The sequence below is a fragment of the Peromyscus californicus genome, unplaced genomic scaffold (assembly GCF_007827085.1).
Source record: "Peromyscus californicus insignis strain IS unplaced genomic scaffold, ASM782708v3 Scaffold_6__1_contigs__length_162567912, whole genome shotgun sequence".
NCBI lineage: Eukaryota > Metazoa > Chordata > Mammalia > Rodentia > Cricetidae > Peromyscus > Peromyscus californicus.
Window position 1 is genome coordinate 60868494 of NW_026294584.1, and position 27323 is coordinate 60895816.

Sequence of the window (27323 nt, forward strand, 5' to 3'; positions counted from 1 at the left end):
CACCACCGCCCGGCTTAGGACAATATTCTTTAGGGACAAGAACAATGACACAAAGGCTGTGAGATCCAAAGACAGTCACATCAATTGGCAAAAGCAGTACAACATGAATTTTGGCCAACTGAGGTCACAGGTGGCTCAGTGCCATCAGGTGTTTCTTTAAAACCCAAAGGCCTCTCAGAACCAAGGAGTGGGAGATCCTCCTTAGCATTTGGGCAGCTTTCCCAGGACCTGGCTTTACTGCAGGTCAGAACAGCTTCCTGCTGAAATGTACTGGGAAAATGATCAGACTGAAAATGTGCAGCATAAATGTGCTAAGAAACATTATTCTCAGCCCATGAGTTGATTCCTCAAATTGAGAAATAGTCTGGTAAAATTAGTTTTATAACATAAAAAGTTCAAAATACTAAACAGCTGAAAATTTTTAAAAAGACAATACAGAAAAGTACACGACTATGATTTACATCCAGCTACCCCTAGAGTGTGCCCCTTTACTCTAACAAATCCTATTTATAGAGAATGTGTACACTGTGATTTAAAAGACACACATCAAATGTGAATGAATTGTTATAGTCATTTTTATAAGAAGATTATATCACTTACAATATTTTTCATCACTATTTAAAAAAAACTAGGCAGTGAAGTGTCACTGGTGTGAAAGAGCACGTGAACATAAGGGGAGAAACATTTCACTTGAGTTCCCACAAGTTCCTCCTCCCAAGCACAGATCTGGGGGCAAAGGGGACCCCAGTTCAGGGAAGTGTGACTGAGGAGACACTGCTGTTTTCCATTCTACCAACTTCCAAGATTGGCAAATTCAGAGATGACTTTGAGATGACTAGAGAAGAAGGGAGCGGGGCTGGATCCCCTTCCAGATGGTGCATGACAGTGGACGCTCTGTTTTTCAGAGAAGTCACTCTGAAAGAAAGGTTGTTGGTGACTCTGGCTCCAAAGGACTCACAACTGCTGCGCTTCAGGCCTTTGAGATGCTCCAGTTTGATATTCCATAGCTTTAGCACTTCATCCGTTATCTTCTGAATCAGGAAGTTCTGTGTTTTCTCCCTGTGAATGGATTCTGTGAGGGTGTCCAGTCCCTTGGGGTTTTCCTCTAAGTAGTCTGGCAACTTCCCAGCTCTTTCTCTACTTGAAGTTCAGCAAGAAATTTCTTCCGTGTCTTCTCTACTGAGTATTTTTTTTTTTCACAGAGATGATCAAAATGTCTCTCAGCTACGATTTTCTCATAAGGTAAACACATAAATTTTCTAAAGCATCCTTCTTCACTCCAGTCAGGTCCGCCTCTGTTAAGGACAGTGCAGCAGCCTCCATGGCCAGGACCGGGATGGCATCCTTCTCAGGGTGCACTTTTAAGACAAAAACCACATCCTGGGTTGACACACCTCAGTTAACAAGAACAGTTAGCCAGACAAGGAACTGCAGAAGCCAAAAAACAAGGTTAGTACATTCAGAGACTCTCCCGGAACTATGGACTTTGATGGATTAGGTCTTGTTCTTGTTTTGACAGATGTTGCTGCCTGCTGAGATCCAAGGTCTGAATGGTACTTCCATCTTGGCACTAACTGTGCTAAGGTCCAGGGGCCTAATAAGGTCTGGGGACTTCTAACAACTCTTTAGTTTGTCTTTGGGTCCTTTTAAGGAGGAGATAGATGTTGCCTGTGTCTCCATGAAGGAATTCTCACAACAACCACCACAGTTTAGAGACTCAACCCCAAGAGAAAAGTAAGCTGTAAGGACAGAAGCAAGATAGCTCCACCAGCTCTGCCCAGAAAACATCTCAATTCAGTGCAAAATCCTCAAGCAGTAAAGCTTTGAAGATGAATGTTCTGGTAGCCATACAAGTGTTGGGCACTGCTCTGATGCCCAGAGTGGGAAGAGAGAGGCACAGATGATCTGTGCTCCGCCCTCTCCCTTTATTGACGACAGACAAGAAAATGTTATGAAGGTTCATCCCAAAACTGAATAAGATGCTTGAAAAGATCTGAAAAGCCAGAGGGTGGTGTTGTCCCTCATGAGCAGGTGACATCTGAGCAAGGAGATGGCCCCATGTCTCATCAAAACCTGAGCATAATACGGGCTATCTGTTCATACAACAGGGACAGACAGGTGGTCGGCCCCTGGAGTTGTGGCCATCACATAAAAGATGATGAGCTTAGCTAAAGGCATTGAAGGTGCTCAACTGTCCCTCAAGATGCTCATCTGAGAATTCCAGTCCCAGAGGGCACCAAACAAGGTCTAGAACTGTAACTAAAGACCAATTTCTATGCACTGACCTGCTCCAACAGCATTGGAGCTGACTAAATCAGGGTCCTTAATGGGCATCCCTGGGGTACCAAATTCCATACCCAATCATCATCAGAAGAGACTCAAGTGCAGGAAACCTCAGAGCCTTGTCCCTAGCCTCACATTCCAAGCCTGGCTCCAGAAGGAGACCCAACCACCAGCTATGAGAGTTCTATCTGATCCCGGAGACAAACACATAGGACACTTTGGATGCCAATTTTTTTTCCTGCTTCATTGCTACCAAATTCCAGATTGCTCACTTGGTAAGTTCCCATCTGCCTGTTCTATGGGATCCAGTGTGCTTTGTAATGGGGCACAGAGATATGGAGTAAAGCATTCTGTTAAGTGTGGCAATCCAGAGCAGGGACAGGTTCTGCATTGGCACAGAGGTGGCTCCACAAGGGGACCTGGGGATCACTAGGAAATTGCCACAGGGTGCTCCAGGCAGAGTAGCCCAAGACAGGTTCCTAGGAATTCCAGAAATGTATTGAGCTCTTCCAGTGTCCATCCCTATCCTGAGGACAGCAGTGTGCCTAAGGGTTAAGCCATAAGCTTATGACTAAGATCATAAGCCAGCTCCATTCTCAAGTGCTGCTCCTTAGCCCCAGGCTTTGGTTCACAGAAGACAGAATAAAGCAGACACAGAGGGAGCACTCATGACTGTCACTTGTTGATAGTTGTTCATGAAACACGAGAGCTGCCCTGCCTGGCTGTGGAGGGCCAGGGGACCAGGTAGGAACTGGTGCAGAAGGGAGCTTGAGCCTGGACAGTGGGAGCTGCTGAGTCAGGAGACTCAGTCAGACACATCGCTGTCTTATTCAGCCACTGCATTGTAAGTGCAGAGCTGGAAGCTGGAAGCGGCCCTGCCTCTTCACCTCCCAAAGCCAGTGCTTCAGCTCCACGCTCCAGGCTTTCTAGACCTCCGCAGCCATGTGGCTCCCTTTTCTTGGCCATCACAGCTTCCTGCAGCTCCCTCCCCACCCTCTAGCTCTCTTGGTTTGGGAGAACTCTGAGCTCTGGAAGACTGTTCAGCTCCAAAGCCCTGCCACAGAGAAAGGGTTGCACTTCTCAAGGTTCATGAGATTCCCAGAATTGAGTGGAAGGCCAGGGTCCAGATCCAACCCAGAGGACAGTCGCCTGAGTGTTGAGCCGTGCAGGAATAAGAAGGAGTCAGACACACCTGCCTGCTACTAGCAGTGTGACCACCAGCCAGCTGGTCACCAAGCCATCTAACTGAGGATGGTCACTTCCCAGGAGATTCTAGGTATTACTTCTACAGAAGCAAAGCACCTGAGCCAGGCATGGTGGCGCAAGCATTTAATCCCAACATCAGGAGGCAGGTAGAGGCAGGTAGATCTTCGTGAGTTCAAGGCCAGCCTGACCTACATAGTGAGTTCCAGTCAGGGAGGAGGGCGGGGGGCGGGGGGGGGGGAGCACCTGGGAGTGTAAACTGATGCAGCCACTATGGAAACTAGTGTAGAGGTTTCTCAAAAAGCTAAAACTACAACATTACCTGGTTATACCCAACCTAGGTACATACCCAAAGGACTCCACAGCATACTACAGAGACACTTGCTCATTCATATTCATTGCTGTTTGTAGGTGGAGTTTTCTCATCCCAGGAGCCACTTCCAAACTACCACACAGAGGCTGAATATTATTTATAAAACTCTTACACTTAAATCAATCCATATTTCTTATCTATGTTTTGCCAGGTAGCTCACAGCTTCTTACCTCATTTTCTACATGTCCTGCTTGCTCAGTGGCTAGCTGGCATCTCCCTGCCTCTGCCCTTCCTCTTCCCAGAGTCCTCTGTGTCTGGCTGTCCTGCCTATACTTCCTGTCTGGCTACTAGCCTGTCAGCTTTTTATTAACCAATGAGAATAATACATATTTACAGTGTACAGAAGGATTATTCCACAACAGCTGTTATGTTCATGATAGCTAAGAAATGGAGCCACCCTAGATGTCCATCAACTGATGGATAATGAAAAAGACATATGTACAATGAAATTGTTCAGCTTTAGGGAAAAATGAAATTTTAAATTTCAGGGAAATGAATGCAACTGGAAAATATTATACTGAATGAGGGAACCCAGACCCAAAAAGACAAACTCCACATGTACTATCTCATTTAATTTGTATATCTAACTTGGGGTGCTTGTAGAGGTCAAGAAGCTGGAAATGGGCTGCTGGAAAGGATGGGGGGAAGGCCTTAAGGCAGGTGAACTAGTAGAACACATGCACTATAAAGGTGGGTAGAGAGATGAGGGAAACAAGACCAAGGGGTGGGCATTAACTGAAATAGGGGTGCATGAAAAAGCAGCATGGAGGTTGGTGGGGTAGGTCAGCAGGTAAGAGTGCATTCTGCTCTCCCAGAGGACCCCAGTTTGGTCCTCGGCCACCAAGTCGGGCAGCTCAGAACCACCTGTCAACTACAGCTCTCTGGGGGCCGCTGGCATGCACTCACATAGACATTTAAAACATAAACGTGTACTTTGATTTTTTTATTTTAAGAAAGTTATATGGAAACCTATTATTTTGGCTAAGCAGGAAAAGGTGCTTGCAGCCAGGCCTGTTCACCTGGGTTGAGCCTCTGGGATCCACCAGGCAGAAGGAGAGAACTGACTCCTGCAAATTATCCTCTAATCTCTATACATACACCATGATGCATGTACACACACACATAATAAATATAAATTTATACATAGTTTTAAAAAAAAAGAGTTTGAAGGGAAGTGTCCTATATGGGTAGACAATGCTGCTCTCAGAAGTCATACTTTATTTTTCTTTAACATTTATTTTTTTTATCAGTCGGTTCAAGTGCCTGCATGTATGTCTGTACACCACATGCATGTCTGGTGCCCACAGAAGTCAGAAGAGGTCATCAGATACCCTGCAACTGGAATTACAGATGGTTGTAAGCAGCCTGGTGTAGGTGCTGGGAATTGAACTCGAGTCCTCTGGAAGAGCAGTCCATGCTCTTAACCACGAAGCCATTTCTCCAATCCTGGAAGCCATGAGTTTCTAAATAAAAAGCCCAGTACCAGATATGGGACACCTTCTTATGAGTTTTTGGTCAGGGAGGACCCAGAAGATTCCAAAATTATACAGGCTATTGCCATTTCTCTTGGCTGACCCCCAGAACTAGATGATAAGACCATGGTGTCAAAGACACCACACACCTTAGCCAGAAAAATCAAGTTAAAACTGATCTGGATGCTTTTGCTATACTATAAGATGCTCTGCAGGCTCCTGGGGAGGAAAGGCATCAAGTCTTACCTCACTGTGAACCCTACAAGATACAACAGCAACATACCGGGTAAGCCTGCCTACTGAAGGATCTTGGCATGAATGGGATGGGAGTAACTGACTGCTTTTTTTGTTTGGCTTTGGTTTTTCAAGTCAGTGTTCCTCTGTGTAGCCTTGGCTGTCCTGAACTCACTCAGTAGCCCAGGCTGGCCTCAAACTCACAGAGATCCACCTGCCTCTGCCTCCCAAGTGCTGGGATTAAAGGTGTGTGCCACCACCGCCCGGCTCAACTGCTTTTTTAATTTGACTTTAAACCTACTCCACAGGGAGAATTCATACTTGGTGCTGTAAACCAAACCAAAAGCCCACGGCTGGGGAGGTTGCAGGCCCCTACCAGAGTTGTTCTCTTCAATAGACTCACAGTGCCTTCTAGACAGGTTTATACCATAGATTAGTGTTCCTCTCAGCCTTGAGCAGTTTCTGTTTGCAGTGGACAAAGATTAATGTAGAGACTCATAAGTGGTCAAAGTGTTGAGGGCCCAGCCCTAACTGCAGCAGCTACGTCACCCCCTCCGAGGCTCAGAACATTGCAGAAAGGAAGAAGGAACGAATGAATGTATGAGCCAGAGAGTAGAGAGGAGTGCTGAGAAATGCTGTCTTCTGGACACAGCTGGTGCCCATGAACTCACAGCAGCAACGGCTACCTGGACTAGACCTGTTCAAGACCGTGGCTATCAACACTGCATCACAGGCGGGGAAGGGGTTCTGAGACCCACCCCTCCCTGAGGAACAATAGACAATATTTATCCCAGAAGAGGTAATCATATTTGCGAGAGATGTAGCCACCCATAAGTTAGGCTTGCTCAAGTAAATAACACAGATACTCACGCAAGCAATCCTAATTAAATGCAGGGAGACACACACCTCCAAATCAAAAACATGGAAGTAGAAGGGGCACTTGGTGGTAGGGGAAGGGGATAAGAGAGGATAATGGAAGAGAATATGCCCCAAGTATTATATGTATATATGTTATATATGTGTGTATGGATGGATGGATATGTATATATATATATATATATATATATATATTTGTATAGTATTATTGTTATATATGTATTACTATAAAATTGTGAGAGAATAAATTTTAATAGATAGGTAGATGGATAAAAGTAAAGGTGTAATGTGGCAGATAGAGAGGGACCAAGAAATAAATGGAGCCACTGCGACTGCTGCCCACCACTCAGTCTTCAACTCCAGCAGGCAGTTCCTGGAAGAGACCCGACCCAGGCTGCCCTGCAACTCTTCCATCAGACAAAACACTTGGATCATCAGACAAGTGTCATGGTTCCCTCTCCCAGTCCCCTCCTCAGCACAGACACTTGTGTGCACACATGCCCATGTCACTCCCCACAAGCACTTAAGTCCATCCCAGGTCCCACAGCCCAGGCAGTGTCCTCACCTAGTGGTAGACAACTGACTCTCCTGCTCAGATGCTGTCCCCAAAGAAATAACCAGCATCAACTTGTCACAAAGCCCTGAGGCAGGCCAGAAAGTCTTCCTCCTACTTCTCCAGGGGCCAACAGTCCCCAGCGTGATTCACAGGAAGCCCAGCAAACCAAGGACATAGGACTTCCTGTGAATCTGTAATTCCCATCCTTACTGTTCTGTCACCACCCTTGGTAAGGCACTAGCTCACCTACATAGTCCCTAATAGAGCAACATCCCACTGATCCACAATTCAGGCCTCCCACAGTAAGACCCCCCTCCTGAACTCACATACCAATCCTCCAAGAAGGCCTATATGGAATCCTTACCTACAATCAGAAGCCTGTCTACCCAATAAGTGTCTGGACATGTACAGGTATCCAACATGATGCTCAAAGCTTCCCTAGCCCACCTGTCACCCCTCTCAACCTTGAAATCCTGTCTCCCCCTTTTATCTCTTCCCAACATTGCCAGGCTCTGGTTAAGGTGAAACATCCCTCCCTTCTTCCCTATCTGGGTACAGGGAGTCTCCAGGCTGCTCAGAGACCAATACCCACCATGCCTGGGCCAGGAGAAAAGCCATGCTTGTCTTCAGAGTTAGCATTCCCCCCTCAAAGGGACAGAGGAGGTGAGGGGTCTTGAGAAGCCATCTGGGCACTGTCATCTATGAGCCAGCCTGACCGTGCAGAGCCCACCAGTGCCACAACTTTGGCTGGCACAGGGCAGGCAGCATCTCTGAGGATGTGTTCATAGCCCAGCCTGTGTTAAGTGCACAACAACATGCACACATAAGCGTAGGGGAACCTTCACTGTCCTCAAGAGATCCGAGCCACCTTGCATCCTCCACCTTCTTCAGCAACTCCCCTGTGCCCAACAGTCATAAGGGACAAAGGTAATCAAGGTCTGATCCACCCGGTGCCAGACACAGGTATGTGCTGGTCATAGTGGGGCCAGTGTATCCAACCCAAAGCTAGACCCATGCGAGGGGCCAGTGTGTCCAACCCAAAGCTAGACCCATGCGAGGGGCCAGTGTATCCAACCCAAAGCTAGACCCATGCGAGGGGCCAGTGTATCCTACCCAAAGCTAGACCCATGCGAGGCCCAATTATACAGGGTTGATGGAAAGCCAATTAGGGGTGGGAGGCTAGACTCAGACCAAAGGGAACCCCGGGTGAGAATGAGTGCGAAGCTGGACTTGTGAACTGTTTGAGAGGGACAAGCATATGGCTTTACCAACGTGAGGCTGACAGTGTTCCACAAAGCAAATCAACATGATTGTGAAGGGTTGAGTTCAGGGTAGAAGTGTCCTATTGGTCAGCAAAGTCCTCATGGCTTTGCTGTCCCAGATCTAGGGCTCCATTGTCTGATCCCAGGGAGTACCCTCCAGCTTTCATGTACATGTATGCACTTGTGCATGCACGCGCGCGTACACACACACACACACACACACACACACACACAGAGTGAGGGGGGTGTGGTCAGCCCTTTAGGCCCTGGATGTAGACAGACCAGGATCCTGTCCTGCACAGAAACTCCTGTACTCCCCCTCAAGTACATTCAGATCATAAACATGAGAAACAACAGATGATAGCTGAAGCAAACCAGCACACTGGAGTCTCCTCAGGATAATTATTTATTATTCATAGTCATCAGCATCTTCATTAATTATTCATATGATCCTTAATTATTATCCTTAACAATAAGAGCAGTAAATAGCAGAAAAGTCCTTGAGGTGCCTAAGGCCCAGGGCCGGGTGCCTCCGGGCAGTTAGACCAGCTAATGCCCCCAGGGCAGTGGGGAGACCACAGACCCCCTGTCCACTGCCCAGCTCTGCCCCTGCCCCTGCCCCTCCCAGTGGGGCCCAGGGTATTGCAGGAGGAGACGCCGGCCCCAAGGGCAAGGGAGAAGCTGCTCCTGCACTGTTCTCCCCTCCAAACCAGGGTCTCCAAGAGGTCAGGTAATGCCCTGAACCCTGGGTGAGCCACGTGTCCACACTGGGCAGCATCACTAACTGCCTGGGTCTGAGCCATGTCTGTGCAGGGGCTGGGAAGTGAGGGCCCCCAGCTGGCCGGGCAGGGAGAGGCGTCGAGTGGGGCCGCCTTGGGGGAGCTCCGGGGCTCCTGCAGGAAGCTCCTCGAACGCCATGAACTGGGAAACCTACAAAGAGCACAGAGCATAAGCAAGCAGGAAAAACTGTGGGGAAGGAGAAAAGAGTGGAGAAATCAAAGACAGGAAGGCTGAAGTCAAAGAGAGGGTGAGGTGGGCAGAGCAGGGACCTCAGGGGACAAGGAGGCTGCAGCTGGAAGTAAAGAAATGCACCTTTGGGACAGGAGCCAAAGGAACGAGCTGAGAACCACTGCAGAGCCACCCCGACAAAGGACCTTGCTCTGGACCCAGGGAAGAGTCCAAGGCCCCCTTCCCCTTCCCTAGGGAATGTGGCAGGGCAGCTGGCGATAACCCAATGGAAGACGAAGTCCCCACTTTGGGATGGCCACTGGGACAAAGAGAGGCAAGGTGCCTTCTTGTAATTCTCCAGAGAACCTGGGGCCCTGGAAACAACAGTGGGCCAGCAGCCAGGCGGCTGAGGCCAGGAAGAGCGCCAGGGCAGGCAGGGGGGACTTTGTGGGTGCTGACGTGTCTACTGGTGAGATCCCTGCGGGGGAGGCTGTGAAGGGAGACTGGCACATTTGCTGACGTGGGCCCTGGTGTCTGCAAACAGGAGCAAACAGCATATGGGAGGGGGCAGTGCCAGGGGAGGGGGGCAGTGCCAGGGGAGGAGGGCAGAGCCCAGGCCACCTCTGGGAGCCACAGGAGCACACCCCCCCTCCCCCCACAGCACCCTTCAGAGCTGGAGCTGGCCTAAGAGACCCAGCTTCAGCTGTCCCTCAGAGATGTAGATCAAGGAGGTTCTCTCTCAGTCTTGACTCTGGCACCCTGGAAATGCCAGCAGCCTTCAGGTCAGTGCTGGACCACAGCTAGAGTGAGAGCCAAGATGAGAGGCAGCAAGGCTAGGGGGTGCCCACAGCAGGGACCGGGATGCTATCCTGAGCGCACTGGCAGGCAGCATCCAGACCCAGAGCCCCAGGCTAAGACACCCTGTGTACATCTGGCCCTTAGGTTCCCGGCTCCCGTCCTCTCGTGCATTGCTCCTGAGCACAAGGGTAGGAGGAAGGCAGGGAACAGGTAGAAGAGGATAGGGGAGGATGAAGAGACCACATTTCCTGCCCAGGTGAGAGGTTGGGTGGTGCCGGGGTAGAAAGGGCGGGGCTGGGAGTGGGCTCCAGAATGTACCTGAGAAAGCGAGTCCAGGGTGAGAGTGGGGATGGGGCCGACAGGCAACAAAGGGGACGTGGAAGTGGGGCCAGGCCCAGGGGTGGTCACAGCACTGTAGGCGGGAGGGACCAGTGTCATTTGCCTCTGTAGCAGCTGCAGGACAGTGGCCATGTCTGCACTTAGGCGCGTTTCCAGCCTGGGGCAAGAAGAAAGGAGAGCCCTCAGGGGAGTGGAGACAGCTGGTCAACTCTAGGCTCCTCTTCACCTAGCTGAGGAAGGCAAGGGAGGATCCAGCTGCCTGGCACAAACAGGCCTAGACAGAGCATCCCTAAAACACTACCAGAAACCCGGAAAAGAGCCAAGTTCTCCCACAGTGCAGCCTACCCTGTGCCCACTTCCCTGGGCCACCCCCTTCACCTGTTCAGCTGCCTTTGGAGTGCATCCAGCCGGCTCTCCACATCGCCCCGGGATCGCCGACCAGGGCTAGACAAGGGGATGTTGAGGAGGCTAGGGGCTGGGGCAGGGCATCGAGGCAGCTCCTGGTACTGGCGCCCCCGACTGTCACCCCAAAAGCTGAAAATATTGGACACCCCAGAGAAGGCACCTGGAGCCAGAGAGGATGTGTAAGATGCAGGAAGACAGACGAGCTCCTGCCCATCCCCCCAGCACCCTCCCCCACCCCCACACTCCCCCTCCCCCAGCCCAGGCCCCACCTGACAAGGGGTTACAGGTGTCACTGCTTTTCTCCCCGTCCTCCATCAAAGGCTCTCCACCTGGGGGGTCTCCGGGGGGCCTGGGGCTGGAGAAGGGCACCAGGCGGAGGGGGCTGGAGCTGCGACCTGGGCCCTCATCCTCACTGCTCTCTGGGCTGGAGGGGCCGCTGGATGGGCTCTCCCCCCATGGCCCTCCCAGCTGTCCCCGGCAACTCGGCCCTGCCCCGACTCGGGCAGGGCCTTGCCCCAAGGCTGACACCTCCCCTGGCTGCTCTGTGTCTGTGGGAAACAGAGAACACACCTCAGAAAGAGGGGAGAACAGGGAAGGGGCCAGGGGAGCTGAGCTGGCCTGGAAAGGAGCAGGGTATATCTGCGGTTGTTTTGTCTTCCCGCCCTCAACCTGCCCGAGACCACCCCTGCGGAGCTGGCTGATCAGCACCCGCAGGGGCACCGCTGAGTTCTGGAGTTCTGGGTCCCTGTAGTCTGCCCCTCACGCTCCTTTGTCCTCATGCCCCCTCCCACCTCCTCCCTCCTCTCTTTAAGGAGTCAAGGCCTGCCAGGCAACACTCAGGCCTAATGAAGACCAAAAACCCAGCCTTTGTCCAAGAAAGTAGGAAAGGTCTTCCCCAAGGAGAGGATGGTTCAAACACGTCAGGAAAAGATGGCAGCATTTGGACAGGAGAAGGGAGGCATGGAGGGGGAGTGCCCTGGAGGACTGCACTCCAGGCTGCTGGACAGGGGGGGGAGCCTGCACAGCCTGACCCTGCCCTCGCTCCCCGCTGCCCTCCCCTTAGCCACCTCACCCTTGTCCGTGCGCCTGCGGAAGGACAGCTTGCGCTTGCGTTGCCTGTTAAAGCCGCTCTCTAGCTCTGCGCTGCCGCCGGGGGAGCCGGGAATCATGTTGGTCTGTAACCGAGAGCAGAGTCAGGGCCCTTTGGTGCACCCTACCTGGCCGGCAGGGGGAGGGGTGGCCAGCTGCACCCCTTCACTAACACAGAAAAGGAGGGCTGGGTCTGAGGGCTGGAGGGAAGACTCTTTCCCCTCTGTCGATATCCCTGAACAAGCTGAAGTTGGGCCTTTCAGAGCCTGATTTGACTGTGATGCCACTTGACAGGCAGAGAAACAGGGAACGCTGCTGCATATTCAAAGTCTCATAGTGAAGGGGAAGCCTCCCAACAAGAAGCAGCTCTCCTGGGGATGAAGCCAGCTCAGGATGGCCCACTCACATCTCGAAGGTTGAAGGTGATCTCCAGGCTAGACCAAAAATGATCTGAGAACTCAGGGTACATGTCCAACACCTCCAGCAGGTCATCACGGTGGATCTTGTGCAGGTCACAGTAGGTAAGGGCCCTCACGTCCCCATTGGACTTTCCAGGACGTGCATACAGGTTCAGAGGTTCCCCAAAGATGTCATTCTTCCCTGGAGGCCACGGAGAAGACAAAGACTTCAGCCCATGGCACGGGCATGGACACTGGCAGGTACCCTCCTTTGGGTCATTTCCACCCTGGACAGAAGCATCTCCAATCATCCAGCTCCCAGCCACACAGCCAAGGAAACATGAGCCAGCCCATGTTCCCAGGGCTCTGAGCAGATGGGGGCAGCACCAGTGGCCAAAGATGACAGCAGGAGGGACCAGGGGTTTGGAGTCTCTGAGCAACTATTCAACCAGAAGAAACCACCCAGAATGCCCCAGCTCTATAGCCATGACTTCCTTGGGATAACCCTACTTCTACCCTCAAATACCCTCCTAACCAACTGCAGTGCCCTATAACAATGGTCTCCAAACTACAAATGACAACACGGTAATTAATCAAAACCAGTATCGTTTTACTGAATGAAAACCGGACAGCACAGCTTAGCACAGCCAAGCACAGGAGACCAAAATATACACACATGTGTAGGAACGCTTGATTCATCTGGGAAGCGAGTAGGTTTGTGGAGTGGTAGACATGTTGGGCTGAACTGTGAAACGAAAATCTAAAATGTCCTACTGTGACATGGCCAAGAGTTCGATGCTTGCAGGACCACAGGAAGAGCATGAAGACACTTGAAGTCTCCAGTGTCTGAGTGCAAGCCACACACAGTGGCCAGAGGTGGGGGACAGGAAGGGAACATGTTACACTGCATGGAACTTGAGGGAACCGTGTCCTTAGCGAACCTGGATGCACTGTCTCCAGCTGAGTATTTCCCACTGCACTGCCAGATGACCCTCCACTCTAAGGAAACAGTAGGTGCCTGCCTATGGGTAGATCCTAAAGGCTCCTCTCAGCCCAACAGCCCCATGTCCTACAGGGCTCCTCTCTGTGGCCCGCCTTGAAGGCCCACCCGCTGGAGAGTTAAAAGAGGCCAAGGATCCTGCCAGCACTCCCACACCCCCAGTGTGTTCATTGGGTTCGGGTCTCTCTGGGTTTCAGTGGGCATCCCCACCCCATACCCAAGATGGCCACCACGACATCACCCCGCAGGATCTCGATGGAGCCCCTGGAGATGAAGTAGAGGGCAGTAAGCAGGTCCCCAGCGTGCACCAGTGTGTCTCCCGGTGGTGCATGTGTGGTCTTGAACTTCATGGCCAGGGCCCGCAGGCAGCCTTTGGTGGCCCCCCGGAAGGGTTTGCAATGCTGCAGCAGTGAGCGGTTGAGATGTAAGCAGATGTCAGCCTGCAGGCACTCAGGGAAGCCCTTCAGCACCTAGAAACGGGGGTGGTTCAGAACACTCTCTTGGGACTCAGCCCAAACACCAGTCCACTGCCTCACACCTCTGGCTCAGGGAAAACCTGCTCCCAATTCCATCCTCTGCGGAGGAAGCTTTGCAAAACCTTGGGAGCCCAGAACCCCCTCCGTACGTGGATTCCCACCCACCCTGAACAAATTCTTAACTGGAAGTGCAGCAATTGATTTCCCACCTCCAGTTGTAGTGGGGTATGTGAAGGGCCTGGCGTCTCCCAGTGGGAAAACTCCAGGTGAAGGAGTTCCACGGATCAGGAGTCCATGTAATTCTGCGGTTCCTCAGTACTAACTACAACCATCTGAGCCATGCTGGATGCACCGCGAGCGTGCCCCGCACCCATTGGTGCCTCACCGCGTTCATGTCAATGCCGTTGGTGTAGGACCAGGCGTGCTGGAAGTACTCCTCGAGGCGCTGGCGTAGTGGATTAGGAATCTGGTGGAAGCGGATAAACTCCCGCACCCGGAGCATCTGTGTGTGGTAGCGGGCCGTGCCCGAGTACAGCCGCTGGATGATGGCGGACACGTTGCCGAAGATGCTGGCATACATGAGGGCTGAGGGCGTGGGTGAGTGGGGCCGTCAGCATCCGCAGGGACCCCGCCCGCCCACGGGGACCCTCTGCTCAGGCCCCGCACCAGGTCAACGACACTCGCGGTCCGGTCACGTCTCAGTCTGAGAGTGGACATACACATGCTCAAACACACGCCAACCTTCAGCATTTCCTGCCCTGGTGTCCCAGCCTCCAAACTATATTGTGAGCCCAGGACTCTAGGAGGGGAAGAGGAGGGGGCGGGGCAGGGAGCTCCGATGGCCACTTTGCTCCATCTTAGGACTTTCACTACCGTTACTACCCAGTCATGGCTCCGCCCCCCACCCGCCTCCAGGGCGCACTCACAGCCAATGAGCATGACGCAGATGGAGAAGATCTTCTCTGAGTTGGTGTTGGGGGAGACATTGCCGAAACCCACGCTGGTGAGGCTGCTGAAGGTGAAGTAGAGTGCTGTAACATACTTGTCCTTGATAGAGGGGCCGCCCAGGCCGCTGCTGTTGTAGGGCTTGCCGATCTGGTCGCCCAAGTTGTGCAGCCAGCCAATGCGTGAGTCCATGTGAGGCTGCTCCATGTTGCCAATGGCGTACCAGATGCAGGCCAACCAGTGCGCAATGAGAGCGAAGGTGCACATGAGCAGGAAGAGCACCGCCGCCCCATACTCCGAGTAGCGGTCCAGCTTCCGAGCCACACGCACCAGCCGCAGCAGCCTCGCAGTTTTCAGCAGCCCGATCAGCTAGAGGAGGGGGCATGTTCAGTGTGAGGGCACATGAGTAAGGCGCACTGTAGCAGAGGGTACAGAGGTGACACCATAAAAGACTTCTTCCTGGAAGCTCTCCCTGATAATGAAAGCCACCTGGAATAAAGTGCCTCCCACACTGCTCCCGGCACGCGTGTCGTTATTCTATGTGCCAGCTTTAAGACGAAGTGGTAAGGGTCTCCATGATGAGAACGAGGAAACGGGCTCCAAAAGGGCCAAGAGTCACCTCTAGGTGCTAGGCCAGAATTCTAACTAGCTTTTGAGGGCTCTTTTGTGTACGTGAGAAATTATATCCCCCACTTTGGTAGACAAATTAGAAAAAAGAGCCCCTTCCAGCTCTTTATGACCCTGTAGGTAAACAAGCATGGACTTGCTAGGGACCCTCCTTCCTGTTCAGTATCCCTCTCTATCACCCTTCACCCTACCCCCTCCTGGCTCTTTTCTCCTGGCTGCCTCCAAGCCCACCTCCTCAGAGCCAGAGCCAAAGATGAGCAGGTCGAAAGGGATGGCAGCCACCATGTCAATGAGGAACCAGCCCTTGAAGTAGTGGACAGCGATGCGGCCAGGGTGACTGACCACCTCTTCATTGGCGTTGACATAGGTAGTGCGGAAATTGATGAGGATGTCCACAATGAACATGATGTCCACGATGAGGTCCACCACGGCCAGGGGCTGGCAGGCATAGCCACAGTCAGGGGCTTGGGACCCATCTTCAGTCTCCTTCAGTAGGAAGGCAGCTGAGTAGGGTGTGAAGACGGCCGTGTAGATGACCAGCAGCAGAATGAGCCAGTCCCACACAGCCTTGAAGGGACTGTAGTGCAGAATGGTCCAGCGGTGGATTCTTGGGGCCTGCAGCTTATACTCAGGCAGCACATCAGCTCCCAAGGACAGGACCTAGACCGAGAGGGAAGGGGTGGATGATGAGGGAAGGTCATGGAACTTCAGAGCAGAAGCCAGTGTCATCCTTACTGTGGCCAAGTAGAGCACATTTCCATCAGAATACTCATCCTTCAGCCAAGTAGCCATGGCAACTGACTACCCTCAGACTGAGGCACTACAGTTCCCAGAATGCCACCCAGCAGGGGGACATCCTGGCTGGCTCCACACAGTTCTGACAACACCCCAAATACTTGAACTTAGGTCATCAAGCAGGAAGTCCCAATATTGTTTCCCACCAGCAAAGCAGGCCAGATCCTCAGACCATGCACCTTGCACCATACAATCTTGCCCCACAGCCCCCAAACCAACACATACACGGCCCTGTCTCAGTCCAGAATGTGTTCCAAGGACTGCAGTTCCCAGCTGGGCAGTGAGCCCAGGAGCCAGAGTCCCAACACATGAAATAGTCATTGCAGCTCCCTCACAGTCTCACTTCATACTATTGTCCAAGGACACCAGCCACCATTCTCGGGTCCCTTGGCCCCCCTGAGGGGAGAAATCTTCTCCCTGCTGCTGCTCTTTCTTGCTCAGGTCCCTCTCCACCCTATTCCAGAGAAGCCTCCCACGCTCTTCCAAAGGGACCCAGGGGACAGAGCCCAACCCTGAGAACCTTGCACCTCAAGTATACAGAGAGATGTATACCCAGGCTGGCCCAGAAGTGCACACTTGGCCTGAACCCATTCTCAGACAAGGGGAAAGCACATGCTCCTCGACAGTCAGGCAGAGGGGCCACCACAGGGACAAGGGACAACAAGCACGTCCAGCACTCTCCCCCAAACCGAACTAGGAAAAACTAGCTGCTTTCCTGGGTGTCAGAAGTCCCATGCCCACCCATCCCTTAGAATCCTCTGGTAGACATCTGACCCGGCCAGAATCCCCTCCTAGTCCCTCTAGCCTGGACCCTGCCATCCTGAAACCAGACCCTAGGCCTTCCCAACCCCAGAGTTTTTAGCTCTGTCCCAGAAGCACGGAATCCCACAGCCTCAGGCCTCTGAGCTCAATCAAGTCCCAAAGACTCTCATTCAAGCTCAAGTGGGAAGCCCCTAAGCCCGCTTGCATAGGTGGGCTGTTTAGAGAACATCTTAGGGAAAGGAACCAGAAAGAAAGATGGGTCTTGGGGAGGAGTTTGGCCACCCAGGGTGGACAAAGACTTTAGAGAAACCAGATGGGGTGGGAATGAGCACCAGGGTCTGGTCAGAGGAGGACCCTAGGTCTGCCCTGCCTTCAGCCTGAAGGCTTGTTCATTAAAATAGAGAGTTAATGCACATGAGGTTGATGATCTTTCAGACATCAAAAAAGAACAGGCTAGGACCCCACAGACAAGGGACAAAAGGAGGTAGTTGTCACTCCATAGGACCCCTCTCTGTGCCTGAGTGGTCAGGCCTGGGGAACTATCCTGGACCACCCCAGGCAGCAGTGACCCCGTCTGCTGTGTGTCCCCCAGGTCTGCCACAGTCCCAGTGCACATTTGTATTCATATGTACAGCCAGTCTGGGGTACAAGGTCCAAACCTGCTAACTCAGTCTACCCAGTCCTAGCTCTGAAACCACTGGCGTACTGCATGGCCTCAGGCCAAGTCTATAATCCCTGTGATCTGCTCTCCCATGGAAGACTGACTCAACCTTGGCTCTTCACCTTGGGCAGGAAAATTCTCACCTGTGCCTGTTCCCCAGTGGGGACAGAGGGAGTCAGGGACAGCAGTGATGGTGGCAGAGGTGGGGGCCTCGGAGCCACCCAGAGCCACCTCCGGGTTCTAAAGCAGGAGAGCCAGTAGGGCAGAGAGGTGGCTCCTAGGAGGCAATCCCCAGCCGAGGGGACAAGGGCCCAGGATGCCCTAAAGAGGTGAGCCGTGTCTCAGTTCAGTCTGCCCTCACTGCCCATCAAGCAGTCTCTGACCCCTACTCTCCTGAGACTGCAGCCTCCAGAATCCCAGGAGTAAGCCAAGCCCCCAGTGCTCTCCACGAAGTCCCAGAGTGAGGGAGCCCCAGCACCATGTCAGGTCTACCTGAGGCCGGATGGTTCCTTATCTCCCTCCAACTCCCACCATGCACTCTGGATATCTATCTGCTTCCTGGTGTCTCTCTCTTCCCTTTATATTATGAACTAGAAGACTGTGGGCCACAGAAGCCATAGGAAAGGGGTTGCCAAGGCAAGGGAAACCCTGGGAACCTAGCCAGCCGCCAAGGAGGAGAGCCATGAGGAGCTCAGTGATGGGCCACAATGAAGAACACAGGCTCCCAATCTGTCCTGCTTCTCAGAAGCCCTCTCCCCAACTGCAGCCAGATCCCTCTGGGCCACACTCCCACCTGCCTCAGTGTCCCAGCCCAAGAAAAGGATAGGGTGCTGAGGGGATCACCTACCTCCTGGGCCACCAGGCTGGAGATGCGCACTGCCCGCCTCACCCGGCCTTTCTGGGCCCTGGGCTGCAGAGCCCCTGTCCTGCTCTCCTTCCCTGCTGGGACCGCCATGGAGGATTTGGCTCCCCCCAGCCTGACTGCTCTAGGGCCCCAGGGCCGGGCCAGTGCCTCACTTGTGCCCCAGCAGCAGTCCCAGCCCAGGCTACCAGCCCAAGGCTGGCCGACTGGCAGCCAGGACCGCCTCTGGCATGAAGCCAGAATGACTGGGCTAGGCCCTGGGGCTGGGGTCACCTGAGCAGTGAGTATGGACAGCTGCCTGCTTGGCTCTTGCTGCACATGGCCCCTTGGTGTGGGCCCCCTGCTACCAGGGTGCTGTGCTCTGCCCGCCTGCCGCCAGCCCAGCAGCCGCGGTGGGAACCGCAGCTCCTCTGCCGGCCGGCCCCTCCTCCTCCCAGGTTCCCACCCCCACTCCGCTACCCTGCCCCCCCAGCCCCCGCCCAGCCCGTGCCCGCCCTCTGCCCCATGCCCAGCCAGCGGCCCCCTCCCTCGCAGCCCGCTCTAGGCTCCTGCTGCAGCCGCTCCCGCAGCCCTAGCCCCTCCCCCTCCACCCGGCAGCCTGGCCTGTCACCGCAGATTAATGGTCTCCCCAACACCCCCGCCCCGCCAGTCCAGTGCCAAGCCAGCCAGAGTCAGGCAGAGACACCCAGAGATGGAGAGACGCCAGGTGACTGGCAGGGGCACCACACGCAGTCACATAGACGGATAGGCAGAGACCCACACACCGTAGGCTCTCGCACTTTGGGTCCAGGAGCAGGGCAGATGCCAGGCACCCAGGTGGGAAGAGAGAGGTAGGAACCCGAGAGGGAGAAGAGTGAACCAGATAAAAGCTATGGGGTGAGGGGCATGTTCTGGAGGCAAGGCAAAGGGGCTGGAGACCTGGCAAGAACCCAGAGAGCCAGAGGCATGGGAGTATGGCCAGAAGGCTGGCCAAGGGAGCCCAGGGCCGGGCAGCTCCCTCACAGGGCAGCAGCTACGGGCAAGCACAGCTTAGAACAACAGTGTCCTCCTCTCCCGGGATTCTCACTGCTAAGACCTCACCACTACTTTCCATCTTAGAAGGAGGGACTGTGGTTTAGTGCTGTAACCCACCTCACTGCTAGGAGGGACAAGAAGACCAGAGAAGCCCGACAGCACAGAAATCAAAAGCCCGGGCTCTTCTCTGGGCAGGGAGACAGGGACTCGATCCCCCGACAGCTTTATATACATCACCAGCACTCCCCACCCATCACAAGAAAGAAATCCTACTCTCCCACACTCGGGGGAACATGGCAGGCACCCCTAGGCCACCTGGTACACCACCTTGACCTACAAGAATCAAGGTCTTCCTGACCTTGACTTGTGTGGTCCTTTCTAACTGAGGCCTTCTCCTGTTGCCCCAATAACCGCCTCAGACACGTCCTTCCCATCCCTCTGGCTGCCTTCTCTCAGCCACCATAGCCTTCCCCAGTGTCCTAGTTTCAAGTACCTGGAGTCACACACCCATCTACTGGTCATCCACACCTGCCCGTTTTAAAAGTCTCCTCCCTCCCTCTCCACAGCCTTTCTCTACAAACCTTCTCATCTCTGACTCTTCCTTCTTGTATCCCAGCTCCGGCCTTTTCCCCACCATCCCCCGGAACAGCTTCCTGTACTGACTAGCCCTTCAACCCCCACTTTGACCACAACCTTGGCCCTCCTCACCAATTCCAACTCCTCCAAGGTGAGCAGAGAACCATGCACTTGGACACCTACCTGGGTGACCTTCTCAGTGACATTGTGGGTCCGCTCTTTTATCTTGGGAGCTATAATTTCCCTGTCACTGGTGGGTGAAGCCAGGAAAGGGTCGCCTTTGAGGTCCACGAAGTTGAGGGTGATTTGGGGGATCTTGCTAATGGTGCGGTAACGCACGAGGTCCGAGTCTGAGGTGGAGTTGAGCAGGCCACTGCGCAGGGGGTGCATGGCCCCTGGGATGGAGAGACAAAGCTTGGTCAGATGCACAGGCCAGGGGCTGATGGGAAGCCAGGCCATTGACACAAAGACTACAATGAGACCAAACTCTACCTGGTCAGGGCCAAGGGGGTGGGATAGCAAGCACTGGGTAGCTTAGGAGACGCATGGAAACAATCAAGGACCAGCCCCCCCTGCATTTTAAGGAAGCATGCCACCATGAGGGGGAAGGCAGGAGAGGGGAGTGGAGAGGGTCAGATAGGTCAGGAGCCTCTAAATCTCGCTTGTCTCTTTCCAGTTCCATGGTCATCCCTGTTCCAGGATGTCCTGGGACAGCCAGCCCCTTGGGCCAGCAAGGGCTCTGTGAGTGTAAGAATGTAATGCGATGAATGGACGTTTAATAGACTAAAAGGCCACTTAATGAGATTAAATAAGTACTTAATGGGATTTCCATCTCCCAGATTCTCAGGCACCTAAGAGGTAGCAGAGAGAGGAAATGGTGGGCCTGGGACAGGGAAGGCTTGGCAGACAAGGCGGAAGCAAGGGGCTGGAGTAGGGTCTCCCAGGCCTGAGCCCTCACCGGTGCTAGCGTGACGAGGTGGAGGGGGCAGCGCCCCGGCCCGCATTGCCTCAATGTCATCCGCCGAGGATGCCCGGCGCACACTGGCGCAGCTCTCTCGGGAGCGTGTCCGGGCCAGGCTGCAGCTGGAACCTGAGGCGTCAGGGTTGAGACTTTGAGCTCTTGGCGATGGGTGAGGGCCTCGGACACTGGCCACTGGTGAAGCAGGTCCCGGGCCCACCAGAGCACGCCTCTCTTCTGCCGGCCCAAGCCCTGCCACGTGGTTGTCCATGGCAGACACCTCATCCAGGGCCAGGGACTCACTGCTGGGTGCCGCAGGCGTGAGGTCCACATCCACCACCACTGCCCCAGGGGCTCCAGCACTGCCCATGCTTCCTGTCCGCGCCGATGAGTCCCTGGCAGTCAGCGCCAACAAGGCAGGCAGCTTCAGGCGGAAGGTCTTGGCTCGACCTGTGGGGAAAGGGAGGCCTATGGAGTGAGGGCTGACCAAAAAGAACTGGAGACCCTGACAGTGGAAGGCCCGCACCCCACTCCATACACAGTACCTGATTCCCAAAACCCAGACAATTCTATCTAAACTAGTTGTCAACTGCCCTTTCCCACCACCCTTAAGGCAGATTCCATGAATTCTCCATGATTCCACAATTGCACTGGTTGGGACAGTAACACATTCAGAGACTGATCTATGCCTTGGGTGGGTCACTAAAGGTCACACAGTGAATGGGGAGTGATGCAGAAGCTCTCTCCCACACTCTGCCACCTAGCAACTGGCATCCATAGGGCTAGTATCATTAAAACCCAAGAGGTGAGCTTTGTTGTTTTAATTAAACCCAAAAAAATGTCACCTGGGTAAAGCAGAGGATCTGAACCTTTGGGCCAACCAGGGGAAATGTTGACAGTCAAGGCCAGCATGCCTTAACTCTTGGGAGTTGGCCAGACCACAGAAGAGCTGAGTCTATGAGACAGAGCTTTCTAATGAGCCGATGGCTAGTGCTGCTTCAGCAAGCACCCATTACTCCTCCAGGGTCCTAGGTAGGGAACCAGGAGGCAAGGCTAGAAAACATGTGTTCTGCCTGAAGGGCCTGTGACTTTAGGCACTGCTGCTGCACAGGGGCTGGTCCATCCTGGTCCAGGTGGGGCAGACCAGGTTATTCCTTGTTCCTTGCACCCTCACACATACCTCCTACTTCCCTTCCCACAGAACGAAGGTCGTGGGCAGCTCAAGGAAACAAGACCACATATTCCTGAGCAGGCTCAGTAGTTGGGCTGCACTTACCAGAGGCTAGCCAGCCGGTGGGGGCCCCCCTGTGATTGGTGTCACGAGCTGGGGACCCTACCATGTCCTTTTCCATCACCACTTCAAAGTTGAGGATGAACATGATGACAGCCCCATCCTCATTCTTCACGGGCACCACATCCACCAGGCACAGGAAGCAGCTCCCTGCAGAGGAGGGAGGGCAGGGGCCGTGGTGACACCAGATCCTCTTCCCCACACGGGTATGACACGAAGTGACCAGGAAGGACCTCTGAACCCAAAAGGGCCCATCCACTTCTATGGCACCCCTAGAGCCCAGCCTGTTCCTACACCTGGCTGTGCCGAGTGCCAGCCAGTCTGCATTTCTTCCCTCACTCCATCTGCTCACCTCACCGCCCGGCTCACTTCTCAGCCCTCTTTCCTATTTTCTCCTTCTCTCTCTGGCCTGTGATCCTTTCTTCCTCCGTGTTTTCATCTGTATCCCCACCTTTTCAATGTGCCTTTGCTTTTCCCTCTTTCAAGGGCAGGACCCCATGCTTTAGTCCAGAATCTCTGGGCTCCAGTCCCAGCTCTGCTGCTAAATGATATATACATTTTTAAAAAAACCAAACTATTCAACATCCCTGTGCCTCATTTTCCTCGCCTATAGAATGGAATGGTAGTCACTCAAACTTGTATGAGCAAGTCCTGACATGTGAACACTATAGATGGTTGATTACAATATCTGCCTTGCCTCTGTTCTCTTTAGATTAGTTCCCAGACATTGTGTAGATCCACGAGATAAGTATGCAACTTGAAATCAAGAGTTTCAAAAACTTTGGGACTGCCACAGTTTCCAAGCATACAGTCTTCCGAGCCATGAAAGTTCTGGACTAAGACATGCAGAAGCCAAAAACACTGAACCCTCACCAGAGCCTGAGAAACACTGGTATCTCTCTTCACCTTCTTGTTCTTGATGACTCCTCTCCTTCCCCCAGAGCCCCTGGAGCAGGCCAAACCAGCCTGCCAGTTCCCTCAGGTTCACTGAGGAACACACAGTCCAATGCCCTCCATGCTGATTTCTGAACTGAGGTGGACTCAGAGTGAGTACCCCTGCCAGGGTCAAGCTAAAAGCCCCACCTGCAGGAAGCCCTCCTTGATGAATCGGAAAGGCACAATGACATCCTGGTCTTCTCACAGGGACCCAGACAGGTCATCATCTCCTGTCCATCATCATCCAGGCTTCCTTAGGCTCATCTGGCTTCTCTGCCTCCCAGTGGTCACATCCCTTCTGAAGGGCCCACCACCTAGAATAACTTATGTGCACTGGAAGCCAGAGATGGACTGCAGTGTCAGCAATAGTGACATGGAAGAGGAAATCAGGAAGGAGGAGGTTGGGAAAGAAGTGAAGAGTCCTGTGGTCTCAGGAGAACCCTATCAACCCAGCCTCTGCCTCCCTTACCTCGATATCCCAGAACCTCCCTAGGCTGGTCCATCTGCAGTCTGTCCCTCCCCGTTTTACCCTGATCCCTGGCCCAGGTATGCAGGAGGGGTGGTGACTGGAGTCGTGGGAAGAACGGAAGCTGGAACTCATTTGATGCCTGTCAGCCAAGCCTGAGAGGTGGGTACCAAAGACGCGGAACAGAGCAAGCTGTGGCTGAGCCAGCCAGCTGCGAAGGGGCCGGCTTTGGGAGACACTGGCCAACCACAGTGCAGACATGCTGGGCAGGTGACTGAGACCACAGCAGACAAGTGATTCTAGCAGCTGTGGCGTCTCCAGTGAGATGACAGCCTCCAAAACCCACTCAAACAAACCAGTACAGAGGTGAGGGCAAGACTCAAGAGGAGGCAGCCAAGAGCTTCTGCCCCACCCAAGAACCCTGCACTCACCATAGCCAGGGCCCTCCTGCCCCTACCCGAGGACCCTGAGCTCAGGAGCTCTGCCTGGGTGTCCCTTCAGCAGCTGCTCTTGTCCCCTGACCTCCGGCCTCTGACACACAGCTGTGGTGTTGAAGCTGCATGGGAGAGGGGGTGGCCTGGGCCCAGCTGGAGGCCGTTTGGCACCCAGACAGACAGCCTGGAGTTTATGCCCTAATATGGTGATGGCCGGCAGCGGCCTGAGCAGGATCTGGCCTCCTCAGGACTATGGAGAGGGAGGAGACCCAGAGACCACAGCCTGGGAGACCCCAGCACCTACCCCCAAGAGCCCCAGAGATCTAGGCCCCAAGCCACTGTGCTCACTAGGACATGTATCAAAGAAGCCTGGAGTCGAGAACCAAGATGACTCTGGCTCTTCCCGATGACTTAGGGGCTCTGTCCCTAAAAGAGGCCAAGAAATTCTGACCTGGAGTCTTTAGCACTCTATCCCCACTTCAGCCCAAACTATTCAGCAAGAGAAACTAAATAGCCTACTTCTCAGATGGCTACTTCAGACTTGCATCTCAGACGGTGATCACAGGTTCCTGAATCTCAAAATAATTGTTTTTAATTCTCCCGAGAACCATCAAGATATGCCCCTCTCCCAGCACAAGCCTGCTTCCCACTTCCAGACACTCCTTTGTTGATATTCAAGGAATTTTTCTTTTCAAATATCCTGTCAAAGGCCTGGTTGTTCCAAAAATGTGACACCTCCCACCCTCAGCTCTATCTTCTCACTGAGGGAAACTGAGATCAGGGGTACCGTGCATGGAGACATGCCTGGGCCCTTGAGGTACCATCTCACTTGCCAAGTTGGCCGAGTCTCATGTGACCTAACATGTCTCCAATCCCAGCTCTTTCACCAGGCCTGCCCAAAGGACCCCACCCCGTAGTTGGCTAAAAGTATGAATGAGGTTCCTGAGGGTAAAATGATAGCCGGTCTCTGGGCAGGGCCCACAGGTGGTTGAAGCTAGGTACTAGCCCAGAACAGATAGCCTGTGGTCAGCTTAGGCAGTCAGCTTCCCAGTGGCTGGGCTGTGCCCAGGGAGCCTAGGATACTGCCTATCTACCTAGCTTCTACACAGCCTCAGGACCCCAGACACTACTCTGTTCCTCTCCGGCTCCCACTCTGCTTGAGATCCCACCAGTGATCCAGCTCATCCAAGGCCGAGGCAGGCTCAAGGGGCCCTGGGACCAGAGCTCGGCAAGGCTGCAGTTCCACCCAGCACCACTCTGTGGCAGGCACTGCCCACATTCAAGAGGCAGGAAGCTCTAGGAGCACTCCAGAAAGGATGGGACTAGGGGATGCCGAAAGGGGACAAGCAGGGAACCTCATCCTCTTTCTCAAAGAGGAGGTGGCACAAGCTGTGGGCCAGTCACCTTATAGAGTGCTTGTCTGTCATACAAGGTTGATCACACCTACTCCACAGGGCCAAAGTCTGCATGAAATGGCATAGGATACGACAGGCTTGGAGCCTGGCCTAAAGGGAGCTCTGCATACTCAGAAAGATGGACCTTAGCAACTGGCCCCTGGGATAGTCTGATTTAAGTGACTAATACCAAAACATACCCTTCCCCCCCAGCTCCACCCAGGCTTTAGAGGCCCCATTCTGGATGACAAGACCTCCCTGCCCAGTCTAGGCCTGTCCTTGACACCCCAGGATAGAAATAAGGACAGGGTTAGCAGGCATGCTAGACACTATTTACCTATGGAAACTGGTAGAGCCTTTGTCTTGACCACCCCAGGGCAGCCAGTCTCCCAGCAGCCTTCAGAGTCATTCTGCTCACTGTAGGTCACTAAGAAAGGAGGCATGGGAGGAACCCTGGTGCAGCAGGTTCAGCTCATTCTGACAGCAGAAAATGTCCCATTCGGACTACAAACCCTGGTTTGCTTGCATTTGATGCCAAGTCACACTAAGGGGACCACTTTGGAGTGACATTACCCTGCCTGGTATCCTCACTCACCTAGGTCAGGCTCCCATCCAGTGCTCCAAAACCTAATTTCCCACCTTTGGGTCCCACTGGCCCAGGCTTGCTTTAGCAGAAGCTATGGCAGGTTGGGAAGAGGAGGCCTGCAAATGTCCTGAGCAGTCTTGGGCGAGTTGATGAGGTCAGAATCTCACCTGGCACACCTGTACAGTAGCGTGCTTCATGGCTTCCCCACCACCTCATGGTCTCACTGCACATGCCAGCACAAGTGAAGCATTTGGGACAACGTGACCAAGAAGAGATCCCTGGTGCCTACCCTGACTGAGCCAGGTGTTCAATGGGACCCTAATTTGGCAGCTGGACAAGAAAGAGCAAGATAAAACCAACAAAGCAGTGCATGTGCCCTGGAAAACTAAGATGTTCGGCCCGAACAATCAGGAGACCTGGACCCTTGCCCTCCCTCACATCTGCCATGTGGCTGCAGACAAACCCACCCCTCTGAACTTAGGTTCTCTGTGGGTACCACAGGGACAAGTGATTCCTGCTCTGGGTGCCAGATGAGGTGACAGATGGCCTTATAGCAGCATCTGGAGCTGTAATGAGGCAGAGTAGCAGGTCCCTGCAGGGAAGGTGACCTCTAGCACCCTCATCCTGGTCACCTCCCTTGCCCCGCTCCAAGCAGAAGGAGCTGTGCCAAAATGGGCCCAAAGTCACACCGAGGGCAGGAAGGCTGAGGCTGCGGTTGGCCCTGTCCGCCCCCCAGGCAGAGGCTGTCTCCGGAGGAGCAGCCCAGGGCTGTGCAGTGTCAGGTTATATTTAGCCTGGTGGCGGCGACAGGAAGATGCAGCGGGAGCCGCTTCTGGCCAAGGGCCACCGTGTCGCTAACACCACTCTCATGGACAGCCAGGGGGGCTAGGGACGGCCAGGGATATTGCAGGCTTAAGGGATGGGATGGGGGAGTCTGAGAAGCCAGCCAGTCAATGAGTGTGTGTTCCTGTGTGATAGCATGTGTATCAGATTAAGAGACCAATCCTATGCTCCTGAATCCGGGAACTGAGCTGTAGGGGATCCTAGGGGTACTCTCTGACAGGCAGGTTTGGGAAGCCACAAGCCAGACTCCAAATCACCTCCAGATGCACTCCTCCACCACCCTTGCAACCAGAACCTGCCAACAATCTCGGTGTAGGGCCAGGGCCTCTGTGGGCATCTAATTTCCTGCTAAAACCAACAGCCTATGGCATGCTTAAGTCATCTCTTCAGACTGCAACTCCTCAAAAGACAACCTTCATCCAGGAAAGCTCAAGATGGCTGTGCTCCAGGGTCCTGGGGCT

At 53.7% G+C, this 27323-nt stretch overlaps 1 protein-coding gene and 1 pseudogene across 2 annotated transcripts in view; both read right to left on the reverse strand.

Annotated features, from left to right (window-relative positions):
• Positions 1 to 643: 643 nt before the first annotated feature.
• Positions 644 to 1323, reverse strand: LOC128098263 (B-cell lymphoma/leukemia 10-like; annotated as a pseudogene).
• Positions 1324 to 8647: 7324 nt separating this feature from the next.
• The window catches only part of Kcnh2 (potassium voltage-gated channel subfamily H member 2), a 32345-nt gene continuing 13669 nt past the window's right edge, over positions 8648 to 27323 (reverse strand). Inside the window, exons 3-15 of one of the 2 annotated variants that reach the window (XM_052720473.1) lie at positions 22189 to 22353; positions 20913 to 21362; positions 20138 to 20349; positions 15516 to 15944; positions 14639 to 15026; positions 14098 to 14297; positions 13454 to 13706; positions 12245 to 12438; positions 11822 to 11924; positions 11019 to 11297; positions 10723 to 10909; positions 10324 to 10501; positions 8648 to 9189 (exon numbers count right to left, since the gene is read on the reverse strand). In XM_052720473.1, the coding sequence (XP_052576433.1) occupies positions 9040 to 9189; positions 10324 to 10501; positions 10723 to 10909; positions 11019 to 11297; positions 11822 to 11924; positions 12245 to 12438; positions 13454 to 13706; positions 14098 to 14297; positions 14639 to 15026; positions 15516 to 15944; positions 20138 to 20349; positions 20913 to 21362; positions 22189 to 22353 (3188 nt within the window). In that variant the 3' untranslated portion in view covers positions 8648 to 9039. Of the gene's footprint in view, positions 9190 to 10323; positions 10502 to 10722; positions 10910 to 11018; positions 11298 to 11821; positions 11925 to 12244; positions 12439 to 13453; positions 13707 to 14097; positions 14298 to 14638; positions 15027 to 15515; positions 15945 to 18349; positions 18712 to 20137; positions 20350 to 20912; positions 21363 to 22188; positions 22354 to 27323 lie in introns of those variants that run through there. The other variant, XM_052720474.1, reaches the window with a different exon arrangement.